Here is an 18,266-nt window from a genome sequence, read left to right on the forward strand (position 1 = left end):
TAATTTGCAATGTGTATTTGTCTATAAATACAGGTAAGCTGAGCTCTTAAAATATTTGTGCAAATAACTCCCAAGGGGAATATGTAAACTGTTAACTATCAGAATTGTCATCTCTAGCATCTGTGATGAAAAGCCCACAATCCACTAGAATATCTGCCTAATTTAGAATATAGAAATGCAGTGTCAATGATTATACCAAGATAGTATAAGACGAAGGCAACTTATGGCCCACCAGATGTTGTCCCAACAGCATGGCGAATAGTCAGGGGCCACAGGATCTGTAGTCCAAGAACTCCTGGAGGGCCACAGGTTGTCAATCCCTGATATAAGGTAACAGTTGTTTGTCATGAAATTAAAGTACACCTGAAGGCGCCATTGGCAACAGGAGTATAATGACTAAATGGTGGGATACCACAGAACTTCAGCCAATTTTTTCATGCCAATTTGCAGTGGGATTTTCCTATAAAGACAAATTTGTATTTCATCCAGAGCTATGAATCTACTTGGTCTGTCATTCACAATCTCTCTCTCTCTCTCTCTTGCACAAACACACTTTAATTTTTTATATTATTATGAATTATATTATGTTAATAATAATAATAAAGCTGTGATACTTTGTAGACTAACAGCTGGAACAAATTTTTCTAATACATTTCTCTACCGGGGCAAAGAGAAAAGATATTCAGCTACAAAATAAAGAAGTTTGAATTATATAACTTTACAGCTGATGCCAAGCTTATGATGGAAGGTAAAACAAGATCTGGTTGGAAATATTTATCTTCTTGTATGTAAAAGCAATAAAATATATGCTTTCATCATAATCAAAATCACTCATTGAGTTGAGCTGCACTGAACTTGCCTGATTTTTTTTTCTAGGACATTGACAAAAATCCCCTCAAAATCAATGGAAGACTTGAACACATTTGAACTGTGTTGCAATAAACTTTTTAGCTCAGAATAGTGTAATTTGAAGGGGGGGGGAACATACAGTAAATTATACAGAAAAGTGAAGTAATCAAAACCCAACTTAACAAACAGTGCAAATCTATACATGCCACTTAGAAGTAGGTACCACAGAAATCAATGGGACCTATTCCCATGTATGTATAAGATTTTTTTTGGGGGGGATGGGACCTTGGGCCCACTAGCCAAATAAGGCTTTGCAGCCATACCCACTCATCAACATGGCTCATGGGTGAGGGATCCTGTTCTACAACCCTAGTGTAGCTTAACGGATCTTCTGAGTTAGACTGCTACGTTTAAAAGCATTGCAGTAGACACAGGATTTACCTAAACTAAAATTCAGTATAAACTCAAAATATCCTCCTTAGGTAAATTTTGTGTAAGAAGCTGGAGAGTGATAAACTGAACTTTTAAAAACTGTCATTCCATTCTTTCAATTTACAATACTTCACCTCCCTTAATTCTGGTTTATTAAATATTAATTAATTTACCACAAATGATCTTTTCACTGACCACTAATATCAATACATATGCCACCTTCTCACCAAAAAGCCCTCTAAACATGTCATCATTTTCAATACTTTAGTAGTGCTCACACTGTAAGCAAGATTGAGCTGATGGGGAAAGATACCAACGCGATGCATTACTTATTCTTTTTTCTTTCTTAAACAAAATGAAACATTGATTTTGGAAAATCCAAAGTTCACTAATGTGTTCCTTCACCAAGTATAAATGGGGGGGTGGGGGATGAAAGTGGATGAGAGACTTATATTTCACTACCAGCATTTTGCAAATCTAGCTTTATAAACTCATAACCCAGGTTTTATATTTATTTCAGCTGAGTGTCTAGGGAAGGCATTCTCCAAATGCAACAGGAGAAAATACATAATATATTTCTTGTGGTTCTCCCAGATATTAAAATGCAATCAAAAGCCATTAGGAAGCACCCAAAGGTTTCATTTCTATACATTTCTCCAATTAACACTGATGATGACTACTAATACGCTAGAGTAGACTAATGCCTTGGTCTTAAGTGTTCCATTTACAAAAAAAAGGGTTCTTCACATTTCATACATGAATGAAAACACAAAATTATACTGCCCCAGTGCTTAAGAGTTTCAAAAAGGAAAATATATCATGCGACAGGATGAAATGCTGCAAAACACTCTGCCAGCAGTGTCAGCTTTATGCATTGCATGTGTAATACTAGCAGTTCCAAATAGGTACCTTTTTATAATACATAACCCAGTATAATTGCTTCTACCTCTGTATTTTCCCCCTATGCTGGCTCAGATATTTGTAAATAATTCCACCCATGTGGTTCAGCTTCCTGCCATGTTTATAATTGGGACCTGCTGGTGAAGGGAAGGGAATAAATCCTGAGGTGGCAGGCAAAAACCTTTGTCTATAACCAGGCCTTTAGCCTTTAGCTATCTGCGGCCTTTTAGAATTGGGATTTCTTTTAATGTACCTTTGTGGGAATATTTGTTTGTAAGTTGCTTTGGGTTGCCCTAGGCAAGATAAAGCGACTGACCAAATTCCAGAAATAATAATAAAAAGTAATAATAATAATAATTTTAAAAGAAATCATATACGTGACATCCAAGGTCCACGGGAAGACCATCTGCCATCATTTGCATGATTTGGAAACATATCAGGAAGCTGAACCACATGGTTTTAAACTTTTGTGCAAACACCAGCAGTCGGTTTTCCTATGAATTTTGATGAAACCTAACAACTTGTGATGATAGGTGCCTGGTGACAAATTTCCTGTAAAGCAAAAATAAAAATAAAAAATTGCTACATGTATTTTAAGTATCAGCAGAAAAGTTCATCAAACAAAACCATGTTTCAGTTATACCATGCTTTTCTCAAATCATGCTAGATTTATACAACACTTTTTTAAAAAAAGAAGAAGCAAAGATTTATACCTGACTGTAAACACTTCTATACGATTATAATTTACTCGGGTTCTTTTTTAATTGTTAATACTTTGTCTAAGAGTCCATATACATTTCCATTCACATTGTGTTGAAGGGACACTTTATTACTTGAATGACTACTGTAAGTATTTCTTACATTATGAAATGGCATTTTACATTCTGCAACAGGTGATAACTCTTTCTTAAATGTGACAACAGATGAATGTTCTGTAAATGACGTATCACTCCAAACATCTTTGCCATGTGCTTCCTGAATATTAATGGAATTCCCCCCTTTCTGTAACATGTAATATAATATAGGATTGGTTTTGGTCAGTCTTGGGGAATCTCGCTCATGTTCATTTTTGTCCGTATCTGTGATGACCCATTTTATAGGCCCCCTTTCTCTGGGTACATGGCAAACACCAAACTGGTCACATTCAGGTTTTGATGAAACTGTGCCTCCCAAATGTTCAGTGAAGGGAGAACTGGCAGGACTCCTCATTGCAACTGAATACTGAAATGTTCGGTGATCCAAACAATTGGTTTGCTGTCCAGGACTCCCCATTAGCGTATGTACTGAAGGGACACTGAATTCAGTTTTGCTGTTATTTGTGAGGTTATTTTTTGTTCCTTTCTTTTTGCCATCAGTTACTGCTGAATTATTCCTATGCTGAGGCACGTCTTTTTCACAATTTTCTGACAGCAGCAGTTGTTTCAACACATTAAATCCTTTGCTTTCTCTAGACCAACTCCTATTTTCACTTTCATTATTTGAACCGTGACCTGAAGGGTATTTTAATTCAACATCAGTTCTGCTAAATTTCAATTCTTTCTGGTTGAGCCCAGGACCATACAAGGCATCTGCAGAAGACTTATGATTGTTTGCAGCATCAGATATGTTACCTTTGTTACCTTTTAGCAATTTCAAATGACCTTCTGAAGGTTCAGGATGCAGCTTCCTCTTCTTTGGGACTGTGCTGGGGCTTTTTGATTCCACAAAAGTCTGTTCAGCATTTCTGTGGCTCCTGTCCAGTTCATCTGCAGAATAGCTATCTTGACTCTGCCTCAGCAATCGACTTAGTAGGCCATTCTTTGAAAAAGAAAAGCCTTGAGGTGAGAGAGGGTTGGGTTTAAATTCCTCTGATGCTGGAGAAGTAGCTGAATGTCTCTCTAATGAATGCGCTATTCCATGATATTTCTTGCTAACACTTTCCCTTACTTGCTGTGCATTTGGATTCTGAAGGGCATTTGATTCCTCAGAAGGTTCAGCTTTTATTTTTACAGTCAATATTTGTTCATTCAAAGCCTTTTCTGTCGGGTCTTGTAAACTCTCTTCTTTTGAATGCATCCTATCCTTTGTTTCAGTCATACCTTTGTTGGAGGTTCCCAGAAGCAGTTGGAGGACAGTGCGTCTTTCAAGTAGATTCTGGATTTCTGAACTGGGAAATCTTTGTTCAGCTGGTAGAGGCTGACTACTGACAATTTTGTTTTCTTCAAGTGCACCTGATGCATTAGTAATCAGGGAGCTATTTAATCCATCTATCAATCCAACTGGTTTCTCTGGGTTTAGAGTCATCATTTGTTTGCCTGTCTGCCTTTGCTCATCTATTGACATGGAAGACTGCATCCCACATTGAGCTAAGTTTTGCAGTAGTTTACTTGCACTAAAAGATGGATTTGTTTGTACAGTTTCATTTCGGCTCTGTTTAGTTCCTTGAATTTCTTTGTGTACTGTAAGATCTATCAAGTGTTTAGAAGCTGGATTAATTAGTCTTTCAGGCTGTATGATGCAAGTGTATGGTGGTGAATTATGTTTGACCAATAAAGGAGAATGGTGTGAAAGGTTGATGGGGGAATCCGCTTGTGTAGAATTTAGCAGAGGAGGAGTGTTTATTGGAGTAATTTGATTTGTACTAGAGCAATCTGTCATAGGAGTTCTGTTACCCATTGCTAAATTAAATTTTGTCACATCAGCTGAAACTAATGCACTCTCAGTTTCTGAGATTTTCTCAACATTGTCTTCATTTTTATGGCCAAGTAATAACTGAAGCAAAGTTACTTTCTGGTGTGGATTGAGTTTTGCATTTTTAGAGGGACTTTTCTCTTCTACATTTTCTAGACAAGGAACTTTTGAATCCCAGTTGTGAAGTATGGATTGGGTTAATTTGTCTAGAGAAGGTGGCTGCACAGAATCTGGTTTATTTGTTTTCTGTTTTAAAGATAAGTCTATAGGAAGACAATTAGAATGAGAACTTTCATCATCACTGCTGTCATCTTCTGTAAAACTTGGATTGTTGTCAGAATACTCATCAACCGTAGTTGGTGTACTACTCTCCTCAAAAATACTGGACCTTTCATTCTGTTCATATCCTTTAGTCTGCTTAGTAGCACTGTGATTTTTAAGGAGATGTAAAAGTAAACTACTGTTGGTAGGTGGCTTCAAATGATTTTTTTCCATTGTTGTTTTGTAGCCTATGCTTTTAGGAGATGAATGAATTACCCCCATAGGACTCTGAAAATGTGTCATATTGCTTTTGTTGGGTATTGATTTGGTTGAAGATCTTACCTGGCCATTAGGATGGCTTTCAATTCCTTTTGACAGTTTGAAATGGCCAGCATCTTTCGGAACACTTTCTTTTAATCTTGCCATTGCAGCAAGTCTCTCACTTGCAATTTGACTTGCATTTTGTGCTTTTAGAGCATGTTCTCTGGAGTACTGCTGCAAGTGCGCTTCACTTGAAAGAAGCAAGGCTAGCTGACTACAAGCCACACTGGGTTTAGGAGACGTAGCAGGACTAGACCTTTTTTCCACCATGCTTGCAACAGCTTGTAATCTTGCAGCACAAGACAGCGACTCACTCATCACCTTGGAACCACTTTGTCCTGTATGCGAAGATTCTATAAACCGATCTTTAACCAGGTTAGCTGTTAGCTCAGGCAGACCAGTCTCCAGCTTTTCATCTTTTGCTTTGCTCTTCTTCAGGAGAGTCTTCAAGTGACTGGATGCAACACCATAGCACCTTAAGTCTTTCTCAACTTGCAGAGAATCATGGCTGAGGGAATACCCTTGCTCCTTGAGGCTCTGCCTAATCTGTTGTGACAAAGCAACGCTCTGCAGCCTAGAGCTGAATGACTGAAGCAAAGAGGCCAGTAATGTGCTATCCTGTTTGCCTTTAGGCACATTTTCAACCATGCCAGCTAACAAAGCTTCTTTTTTCCCATTTAAATCCACAATAGAATCAGACAAGCGTCTTCTCTTTGCTGCATTCCAGTCTTCAGAAGACTGCAATAGCCTTGCCTTTTTGTGATGCAGCATGCCAGAACCTTGATATGTATGAGTGTTAGCAACTGAACCATCTCTCTGACAGCTGGGAGATGTATTTCCAGAAACCCTGAAGTTCTGATCTTCTGCACCAGGCCCAACAGGCTTTTTGTCAACCGCAGAACCCGAACCTCCTGCTGCTTGATGCATTAGTAATCCCTCTAGGTAAGTTAGAACAACGGAATCCTGGTGCATCTCAGAGACAAGCTCTTCTCCATGAGTCATGTTCAATACAAGTATCCACAAAGGCTCCCTTTTTATTCACTTTAAGGACTAACTTGTTATTGGTGAACTGAGATTCAGATTAATAAGCAAGTCTACTGTTGCCTACAAAATGTGATGCAGAACAGGTGCAGTAGTCCTTGAATGATTCTCTCATTAAGTTTTTGTGAAAAACTAAAAGTTCCATTTTTATGCATCTCTGCTGCGGTATGCACATGCATTTATGAAGGTGATCCAGATTTGACTTATTTAAAACATGGCTCCAGAGTAAACATATTCATATTCTTCTAGTAGATTTCTGCAGCTGAGGTTTTCTTTTTTCAGTCTTTTCTCATCATATTGTACATGCTTAATTCCTATGAAGAAAAAAAGGGGGGAAAATCAGCAAAAGTATTTTGAAGGTACCGAAATTGTATTCAAGCAAAAACAGAAGCACATCACACAGCTCTGTAGTCTTTTGCTCAGCTAATTCTTCCTGAACAAACCAGCACCTTTTGTTTCCCTATAAAGTGTTGCTTGAAAGCCCCTCCTCGCACAAATGATAGATTACAGCAGGCATAGGCAAACTTGGTCCTCCAGATGTTTTGAGACCACAATTACCATCATCCCTGACCACTGGTCCTGTTAGCTATGGATGATGGGAGTTGTAGCCCCAAAACATCTGGAGGGCCAAGTTTGCCTATGCCTGGATTACAGTTAATAGAATGTCCCAATACAGGCATTGAAAAGAATGGGGGAGGGCACAATGGGCTGCACAGAGTCAGGGACAAACTGAAGCATCTTGGCTGTCCTGTCCCCTGCCCTAACTTGAAGCCATGGAATGACGGCAGAAGCAGGAAAGCAAGCACTTGATGTTGGCGTCTGCCTTCCTTAAGAAATACGTGATTCAGATAGAGTTTACTGTGACACTGGTTATCATCATCATCTCAGAAAGAGGGACAACCCCCTCTCTCTTTGGTATTCACTACTATACATTGTACTGTGTGTCACCATTTGAAAGTGATCATGAAAGAGAAGAACACTGAGGCTTTCATGGAGCCAGCAAACTACTAAATGTACCCAATCTTCCAGAATAACAGGCTAAAGATATATTGGCATGGACAAAACAGCAAAGGATTTGGGCCACAGTCTAGAAAGGCCACTTCCACCTATGACTACGTGCAGATTTTAATAACTTTTTTTTTGTACAGCCAAACAATTGGCTAGATTTAAATGGAAAGGTGGGTTGCCTCTCCAGCCAAGTGAGTGGGCACATAAAAACAACAACAACTGACTGCTAACTTTGTTCCTTTGGATTTATATGTGCAAATAAAGTTTTTTAAAAGGGGAAATGGTAAGCATTAAAAAATTCAAGATAAATATTTATTTCCTAACTTAAAAGTGATGTAATAACTTTTCCATTTTTTATAAAGTTTAAAACAAGTCTATCAACAAATCTCAGTCATAAGAGCCAGTGCCTAATGAATGAAGCATTAATCTAAAGAGCATGAGAATCAGCTAAAAATCAAAGAAAATAAACATCAAAATTAGTGACAGTTATACAAGACCCACCCTATACAAGACCCAATAATAATAATAATAATAATAATAATTTTATTATTTATATTTTTAACACTGTTGTACTGTGAACTGAAACCTGCTGGTGTAGGGTGGGTGTTAATAATAAATAATATGCAAAATCTGATAACAAAAAATACCGCCTCCAGGGTAACTAAACTCTGGATATAATAGATATGAATGAAATATTTATGAAATACCATAATTAGAATCCATCTATTTGAGTATAAACAAATGTGTAGCAATGTATCCTTATCAAAAAACAGCCTTTGATCTTTGACTCTTTGCATTATCTGCCACTTTTATGTCAACTTCTAGTTACTCTGTTTAACACCCTCCTACCTTCATCTGCCCCAATTCTCCTTCTCAAGGCCTAATTTGATTTCTGCCTTCTGTAGTCCCCACCATAGTCAACACCAGCTGCTCCCTCTGCCTCAAACAGATGGCGGGTTAGTCCAGATGTGATACCAAGCCCTGTGCTCATGTGCTCCTTTCCTCTCACATTTAGTGAGAATAGAATAAGGCTTAAAAATATGTTGGTTCAGCTTTTAGAAATGAGGTGGCCAGTTCCAAGTCCTTAAAAAAAAAATAGTAACAAAAACTCATTAAACCTACTTTTGTAGAGTTACTAGATTTTGATATGGAGAAAAGTCATGGTTCTACATTGAATGTCTATAAGTACTCTGAAAGTAATTCATGTGTTGTGAACTGAGGCTGGTATGTGTGCGTAACTGTTCACACAACACTTGCATGATGCATAATCACAAAAGACATGAAAGACATGGCGGGAACTTCCATGAGCAGAGAAAATGAGTATGTCAGCTTTTTAGAAGTTACACTTCAAATACTGGCTTGTGGAAACAAGGAGTTGTATCTTTCCTCTCCTCCCCCTTGTACTCTCCCCAAATCTGTTCCAGGGAATAATCCAATGAGTTGGAGAAGACTTTGAGGGTGCATGGGGGGCTGCAGGGGAACAGAGAGCAAGAAGATCTGCTAGGCAAGTGAAGGTATGATGTGTGAGCGTAAAGCTGCACATAGTCAAGCTGTTTCAAAACAAAGGAAATTATAAGGACATGTTTCTACAGAATCCTTTTATGAGTTAAGAATTCTACTAAACAGTGAAAACCTTACCAATATTATACTAAATCCACTACAAAAATTGACATCACCTTGCCAACAAAGGTCCATATAGTTCAAAGGTCCATATAGTTAAACCTATGGTTTTCTCAGTAGTAATGTATGGAAGTGAGAGCTGGACCATAAAGAAGACTGATCGCCGAAGATGCTTTTGAATTATGGTGCTGTAGGAGACTAATAATAATAATAATAAATTTTTATTTATACCCCGCCCTTCCCCGCCAAACTGGGCTCAGGGCGGCTAACACCAATAAAATCACAACAAAAAATAAAACAATTCATTAAAATACAGATTAAAATACAATTTAAAATTTAATTTAGACTGCAGCCTCATTTTTAAGTAGCCTACGTGGGTCTTGTATAACCCCATGGACTGCAAAAAGATCAAACTTATCTATCCTTAAAGAAATCAGCCCTGAGTGCTCACTGGAAGGACAGATCCTGAAATTGAGGCTCCAGTACTTTGGCCACCTCATGAGAAGAGAAGACTCCCTGGAAAAGACCCTGATGAGATGGGTGGACAGTGTTCTCGAAGCGACTAGCATGAGTTTGGCCAAACTGCGGGAGGCAGTAAAAGATAGGCGTGCCTGGCATGTTCTGGTCCACACGGTCACAAAGAGTCGGACACGACTGAACAACCGAACAACAACAAATGTGCGGTCTGCTATTTTATGTTTGCTAAAATGTCAAAAATAAATTTAAAAATAAATAAATCAGTAATGGAGGTCTGAATTCAGGACATCAAGAATTCACGGTAGTCTTGCAGCAGTTTCTCTGACCTCATGTGGAGGATTTTTCATTAGTATGTTTTGATAATTCATAAAAGAGATATAAATAAAACTTGTAAGATCAAGATGTTTATGACATTAGAACAGCATAATTACCAGTCAACAACTAATATTTGGAAATTTGAAAGTGCTGAGATCATATGGTCCATAGTATTTTCACACACCCCTTTGCTACCACAATATAGGTATCCTTGATGCATATCTGGTTCTCGATCAAGTGACCCTGAGATCTCATCCTCTGTGTTAAAAGAGGGGGCTGAACCTAAGGCAGATAAACCCTCCTGCCCTCTTACTAAATATATTTTTTAACTGGGGGAGGACTAGGTTGCACAAGCACAATTTTTCTCACGTATCTCTGGATTGGGGGCAATAATGCAATACAGGTAGGAAAGGGTTATTTAGCTTAAACATTCACTCCAAGGACACACACTCTTAAGTAATTTATCAAATTTATGTTGATAAAATGTCAGCAATTTTGAGCAAAAGACATGATAGATAATCAGAAAGTTGTGGCCATAGCTCTTAGTAGAATGTTTTATATATGTCTTCATGAATGCTACGGAAAGAAAGTAATTGCAAAATAGCAAGAAAGGGCTATTTATCTTTGCTACTTGTTCTATTAATGATAAGTTTTTAAAATGAATCTTACTACCTAAGTAGTGGAAATCAATACTGACACATCTGCAAATATCAGGTTTCCCATTTAAATCATTCTCCCAAGAATAAACATTGTACTCAGTATGAGAACTTCACAACCAATTAATTTGCAGCTTACATGACTAATAATAGTGTTATTAATTGGGGGGGGGGGGGTGCAGACTCCCCATAATCCTAGCTTTAGTAAAAGGCAGATTTTAGCTAATATTTGGAGTATAAAGGGAAGATGCTACACCAGTGAAAAATACAGATTGAACTAGTCCTCCTGTTCAGAAAGTGGTTGATAGTGATGCCATTAAGAGACCCAAGTACTGGGCCATTAAGAACAACTGACCATGCAGATGCTGTCTTCCCCGCCAACAAAGAAGTGGACAGCAACAGAACTGAGAGATGGAGGTTGCCAGGGGTAATGGGGGGTATAATGTCACCACAGGAAAAAAGGTATCTTTTTAAAACAGGTTTTGCAGCAGGTGTTTTGGCGAAGAAGAATGAAAGGCACTGGTTGGAGGAGGCTGCACGCAGAGCCTAGAGAGCCTGGTCCCCTTCTGCTTTGGACCCAAGCATGCCGAAGCTATGAGAGAAGCAACAAGAGACCCTCTTGCGGTGTGCTGCTCTGCACTTCCTCCATCAAAACTCAGGTTATAAATGTGTGTGCAAAGTAAACCACATTTCATAAAGACAGGGCAGTTTCTGCACCTCTGCTGCACTTCATTCCCAAGGAACACAAATCCTTGTTAGGGGCCCAAGACCCCTGGAATCTTGTTACTGCTCAGCAGAGACTGTGGAGGCCTGTAACACTAGGAATGAAATGGTAAATTGTTTTTAACCATATTTCCTTCAATAACATGCTTAAAACAGACGTAGCTTAGGGCTGCACATTCTAGCCAAAACCAACATTCTAAACAGGGTAGGTGGATTCCAGCTAATTTAACTTGCCGTAACAACTGCTTTCTGCTGTTCAAAGCTGTTATAGTCCTGACTTGCTTTTTATCCCCAGTTCCCACGTTTTGCACTTCAATGTAAGCAACTTGTGGGGGCTAGAATAGTAGCCAAGTGTAAGCATCACAGGGAATGATAAGAGGAACACATTACAGAGAGTTTATATGTGCACATATGAGGGAGAAAAACACTGTTTGAATTACTGAGAAATTAGCAGCCTGCTCTTCATATTAGGAAAATATGTCTATAAGATTATGATTTAACTGTAGCAACAGTATAACATTCAAATTTCAACTTTAAAGTAATCTCTATTCTTAATTATTTAATTATAATTGCATTACAATGTGTTGCATATGAGGCCTTCTTAGAAGTGGATCCCTTGCATATGGAATGGGAGGCCTGCCTGGTGCTGACATTAACATCTTTTGAAGCTTTTTCTGTTTTTCTGGGTATTTGATTGTTAACATCTTTTGTGTTTGGAGGGACATTTTAGCTGGTTTGAAAAGTGAAGCTTTACTAAAACATACACAATTCATGACACCATAGAAATCTGTTTTGAAATATTGATGAAAAACATCTAGTTATTAAAATGGACCAGTTTAAATTATATATGAATCAAAATTAATAATTTTTTTAGAATTAGGAAATGTATTTCGACATTACTGTGTCTCAGTACATTCCAAAGTCTCTGTCGATGCTTGAACAAAGTTAATTACATGATCATTTAACTTCAGTACTAAATTATTAATAGAAGAGTAAAAATGTAGATAAGAATGCATAAATAAATGTATCAAACTCAGTTATAAAAATGAATTTGAGACTTGATCACAAAGTATGTGCATGTACAAATACACCCATTATTGACAAATAATGCACATTTTGGAAAATATTCTAAATCACTATAAAGAATTATACTCTTCTTAAAATAGTTTATGATTACTGCAAAAAGAACAAAATTAATAACTGTTTTGAACTTTTAAATCCTATTGAACAATTATTAAAGTTGCAGTAAAATCCTATGGTTTGTCTACTGCTAAAATAGATTTGACATATGCATGGTACAAGTTCAAGGTCACTGATCAGGAAATAAGATTACAAATAGGACTGATGTAACAGCTGGCTTCTGATCAAAGCTTCAGGGATTTTAATACACTTACCAGAAAATACACTGCATTTCCTTATATAGTGTAGTTTTTAAGGTATTATAAACAAATCCATGTATTTATTTTCTGTAGCACAGCATTCAAAACACAGCATCAAACCCAGAGAAAACTAGCCTATGTTAATGAAAGAAAAGTTATTTTCTCTTATAAGCTATTGTCTGAATAAGGTAGGTAATCTATTGATTCACTCCAACCTACAATTCTATTGTTAATCCAAAGCAGCCTGTGCATAAATGCAAAACAGTTTTGCGTGACCACTGGATGCTGCTGATTTAAGCTTTCACTGGTGCATGTTTCCTTACCCAGTTTGAAGTGAGTCACTCCTCCCAGTGCATCTCTATTATGACACACCTCAGTGTTGAATAGGTTCCCCACCACCTTTTAGACAAAGATCTCTGACACGGTATGTATGGGTCCAATGGTATCACTGAGATCTTCCCCTGGTACCCACGAAGCCTCTTGAGTTTTTGCACCAACTATCCCATGATGATGGGGTGGTTATATTCTCCCCCACTTCCCCCCAAAAGGAGGTTTGAAGAGTGTCGTTGTTTCCAATTTCTTCTTTCAGATCTTTGGGCTAAATTCAACAAGTCCTGCTAGAGGAATGGATTCCTCCCCCTCTCCTTATGCATCCTCTACACCCCTACCCAAATCTGTTCTGGAGGGTCAGAAGAAACTTCAGAGCAGAGGGCAGGGCAGGAGAGGGCAGAAATCCCTGTCTTGACAGAACAATCACCTTAGCACAAGGCTGAATTCAATCATGTGTGTTTTGTCAAGGCTAAAAAGATTAGTGACCCTATTACGTTTTAGAACAAGTTTCAGGAGATATTTATATATATCTGCATTGCTGTAATATGATAATTCTCATGCCATGTATCATTATCTATTTGTACAAATATCCTGTGTTTTTGTTCTCACAACCAGGGACAATAAAAATGAACAAAGGCTTTAGGCGCTTTTGGGAGTACAGAAGGTTACAGTAAGGAAGATGGGAATGGTCACTGTGAGAGCCATTTTTCCATTCACAATATGTTGGATACCCCCCTGTTCCTTAATGGACAAAGTATCTTAGGCACAAAATGCTACAAGCAGATATATGTTGGATACAAATCAACTTCAAACCTAACCAGGAGGTTGTTGTAAACCAGGATTGCTCATCACAACACAATGTAACTTGGATACTGTAAAAGTGAAGCTAAGCTTTGCCAAAGTCTAGATCCACCAGCACAGGAGGTGGAGAGGGGAGGGACGATCACATTAGACCAATGCTTTGCTCTGAGCCATTCACATAGCACTAGACTACAAGTGTCTATCCCAGACATCTTCAAACTAAGGCCTGCGGGCCGGATGTGGCCCACGGGAGCCAATTGTGCGGCCTCCGCCAACCCCCATTGCCCGTTCTTACCAGCATGGTGCAGTTGCCCATCTATGGGTGGGCGCGGCAACGGAAATAGCTTTTGTGCATGCTCAAAACGTCATTTCCGGTGCACTTTCAGGTCTGCGGAGGCCCGTGCGCACGTGCACAAGCTATTTCCGGTGCCGTGCAAACCCGGAAGTGCACTGGAAAAAGCGAGTGCGCACGCATATGGGCGCATGCTCCCCCGCCCTCCGGCCCACCGCGCGATTGGCGCCAGAGGAACATAAATTTGGGGACCCCTGGTCTATCCTGTTCCAGTCCAAGGGTCACACTCACCAATTATTCTGTAATAATGGTCTTTCAAATTGTGAGCTCTGGTTTGGGGAATCCATTTTCTTTTTTTAAATCTAACTTAAACATATCAGTATCATGATGATACTGTAACCAAGCAGTAACTTGGCTCCTTAAGTCTTCCACTGGTTTCAGTCTGGGTTCCCTCCCTGTAAGGTCCAACCATTCCCTATAGGTCACCCATTGTCTATCCATATTAACTCTCTTAATTGTAATTGCTTCAGTGGGGGGGGGGGGCGGGTAGCCATAAAGGTGCTTTTCTTTCCAGCAAGTTTTTATATTTATCCCAAACTCTATACAAATTCTTCCTAACAATCTGTTTTGTAAAACCCTTATAAACTTTAGCTTTCCCATACCAAAGACATACATGCCAGCCAAATTTTATATTATGGCCTTCCAAATATAAAATGTCTGCATTTTCAATTCGATCCATTCCTTTAGCCAACACAAGGAAGCTGCCTTGTTGAAAGTCTGGCAGGGCAAAGCCTCCTCTTTTATATCTGTCCATTTTTTATGTTTAATTTGTGGCTTTCCCCCCTGCCAGATAAATTTAGGGGAAAAAATTCCTTCTTTGAGGCTACTTAATTTACTTAAAAACGGGATAGATTGGAAGAAGAACAGCAACTTAGGTAGAATTCCAGCCATCAAAATGAATGTATAACGTAACAGGAAAAGTTTCATCCTTCCCCAAATCTCCAACTCCTTAATTTCTTTCCACATTTTTCTATTTTGAAATAAGTTGAGATTCCTCACTTTCAGCCAAGCTCTCACAATTATTTTTAAATTCCTTCCAATAGCACCTTAGAAACCAACTAAGTTTGTTATTGGTGTGAGCTTTCGTGTGCATGCACACTTCTTACAAACTCCAGGTTCTAGCTCACCAAGAGAAAATAAAGTTGGCATGGAATTCAGCTCCATGTTGGGTAGAGGACCAATTTTTGATAATATTTCCTGATCTCTTCTAAATTCAGCATGAAAGTGGTGAAACTTGTCAGTGAGCAAGAAATGCGGTCTCTTGATGTATTGGGAACAATAGCTGAATCAAAGGCAGCATTTGCCATCCACCACTCCATCACAGCCTTTCAATAAGGTTGATGGGAGAGCAAAACACTGTCTCTTAATCTGCAGGGCATGTTCCGTAAATATCAAGTGGCAGTGTTTCCTACCCCACCTTTTCCCCGCTGTTACCAGTGCTTCTCTCAGCTACTGACTCCAAGAAGAGAGGAACTGCCTGCCAAAGAGAGAATGATCTCTGCAGTTCCTGAACACATACTTAGGCTGTTCTTGAAGTCAGCAAGTGGGAAGGAGTGGCACTACCTATACAGAAAATACTGAAGATAGCAGCGCTAGTGGAACTTGCTAGACATAGCAGAAAAACCCACCGCCTAGCTCAACTGTTTCTTCCAACCACACTGGAATAGATATCATTTATTTTAAAATATTTATAGGCCACTTTTTCTGAGTCAAACTGTCAAGAAAGCTTAACGTAATAACAATTTAAAATTACAGCTTCAACAATAAAATGATGGAACAAGAAACACAAATGCAACTTCTACAAATCGCCCATAACATCAATAAAACATCAATACTAAAAATTTAACGCTCCTACAATATAAAACACAATTCCAGCCAACCCATTGGCTAAAAGAAGCACCTTAAAAATATCCACAATTGCATTGCCCTCATCAAGACAGGTGGCTGCATTTTGAGCCAGCTGAAACAATAGCAGCACACAGGAACAAAACAAACAAACAAACATGTTTAAGCTCTTGCAATTAAGGTTTCCTCCCAGGAAATATTTATTTCCCCCTCCTTGAAAAGCATTACTATTGACCAGAAAATTGAGCCACCACTTTATGCAGTCCTCCTTCGTAAGTACGATATGGCAAGATGTAAATACTACAAATATTCCCAATTTGTCATGAATTCATGATCTTTTAACTGTATTGCTACATGAAAAACTCAGAGTACAGGATTAATCATTAGCAGAAAAGAAAGATATGCCATTTACCAGCAGGGAAGAATGAGCAGGGCTGGAGCAGCAGCAACAAATTTCCAGTAATGGTTCTGCACTCCCCAGGATACATAAAGCAGTGATGAAGTCAGGGGAGCTCCAGGTGGCACTGCTGCAAACTTAGAGCTCCCCCAACCTTACCCCACTGCCACTCCATGCTCCATCATCTACCACTGCCGCCATTTACCCTATCAAGATTTATGCAATCCAAGTAGCAGTAAAAGACATACTTAAATGGTCCAAACAAAAACATTCTCCAAGTCACCAGTCAGACATACAAATTCGAATTTGCTACTGTGTTAAATCAACAGTGTAACCTAGTTTGGGTTCCTACCTACATGTATTTTTAAATGACAAAAAGCATACACATGTTGTGTGCATAAATTGCACTTAACCGTGTGCATGTAACTACAGAAATTTAAGTAATAATCAACCCTAATGGTCCCGAGAACACCTTCAATTTCCAGTGGTTGAATTAGATTTGGAGATCCATGACAAAACATCATTGCAGATGACCAGAGAGCTTTTGAATCATGCCAGTTGTAATAAATAGTATTCTACTTCTGCTGCAGAGCTAACAAAGGGACTTCAGTAGTGAGATGTTACAGTTGTGGGGTGACAGCAGGCAATATCAACATACTTCACTGGTGCCTTGGCATTGGCAGCTGACATAAGGGAAGTTTATAAACAAAAAACAAAAAACCCACCCCATTCAAGTTTGTGTCAAGATTGTGGAGCCTGGTTTACCTGATTTTGTTTGCAGAGTTCATTTGATAATCCTTTTGTTTCTTATTTCTGGACTTGGTTCACACGTCTGAGCATGGACAATCTGCCACTTTTCAGTTTATGTCTTTTTCCTTCTTGGAGGCTACTGATTTGTTCGTGCACTGTTTCAGTAGATGTACATATGCCCTCAAACACCTCAGTAATCTGTAAGAGAGGGGAGGAAAGATGTTGTAAATTATGCAGTTTAGAATTTGAAGCATATATCCTATTAAGCAATGATAAACTGATACCAACTTCACTCTCACCCTGAACCTCAGAGGAAGAGGACTGGTGCTCAAAGAGAAATCATAGATTAATGGAATACAGTATAAATTGCAAGCGAACACAAAATGAGGGAGCATATAACTTTGATACTGCTTATATAATGTGGAAGTTAAGGCATGAGCCTAAATGATAACGTTCTGCTTTTTGGTGCATCAGTGAATTTGTAAAGAGTAATAACGCTTGTTTTAAATGGATGGTTTTTTAAAATCTTAGAATGTTTCTTTATTTGGTATTTTCTTTCATTGCACTTCTATTTCCCGCCAGCAGAGGACCACTAGCTGGATATGGCTAGGTCAGACTGTGAAGTATCTGCAGTCCAAAAAAGAATGGACTGTAGGGCTCAGGGAATATGGTATAGCATGCAGTGCAAGTCTAAATACAGAGTATGCCTCCAAATGTTGTGGGATTCCAAAATAAACCTAGGTTCACTAGCAGGGTTTTGGTAGGCAGCCAATGACCTGGAGTGTTGCTCTAGCAGTGGTCTGGAGTGGAGTTGACCATGACCTGAAATAATCTCTACTTCCTCAAAGAAGCTCTGTTTCTGAGATGTATGCTCCAGCAGGGCTATGGTATGTTTTGCAGCCTCTTGTACTGGTGCACTGGTAATGTCTGACAATTGTTTTCTTTTCCTACTTTTTATTCCTGCAAAGCTGACATGAATCAAGACCTCATGTTAAAAATTCCTTAATTTGTTGCTGCTTGAACAGACAATCAAGGTATTAGTGGAATCTTTTAAGTTTTGCTTGGCATGCAAGTTAAGATAAACCACATTCTTATACTAATTACATATATAATTTTGTGCTCTTCTTTAAAAGCAATTG

The 18,266-nt window shown here is 38.7% G+C and overlaps 1 protein-coding gene across 1 annotated transcript; it reads right to left on the reverse strand.

Annotated features, from left to right (window-relative positions):
• Positions 1 to 2,659: 2,659 nt before the first annotated feature.
• Positions 2,660 to 17,325, reverse strand: NRIP1 (nuclear receptor interacting protein 1). The gene is made up of 2 exons (XM_033146850.1): positions 17,143 to 17,325; positions 2,660 to 6,788 (listed from the first exon to the last, which is right to left on the reverse strand). Exon 2 carries the CDS (start codon positions 6,433 to 6,435, stop codon positions 2,926 to 2,928), a length of 3,510 nt encoding a protein of 1,169 aa, XP_033002741.1. The 5' UTR covers positions 6,436 to 6,788; positions 17,143 to 17,325; the 3' UTR covers positions 2,660 to 2,925.
• Positions 17,326 to 18,266: the final 941 nt, after the last annotated feature.

This window comes from Lacerta agilis, chromosome 4 (assembly GCF_009819535.1).
Source record: "Lacerta agilis isolate rLacAgi1 chromosome 4, rLacAgi1.pri, whole genome shotgun sequence".
Classification (NCBI taxonomy): Eukaryota; Metazoa; Chordata; class Lepidosauria; order Squamata; family Lacertidae; genus Lacerta; species Lacerta agilis.

Excerpts from the sequence above, each read along its gene's own strand:
- NRIP1 (XM_033146850.1), bottom strand. The coding sequence starts at position 6,435 with ATGACTCATGGAGAAGAGCTTGTCTCTGAGATGCACCAGGATTCCGTT.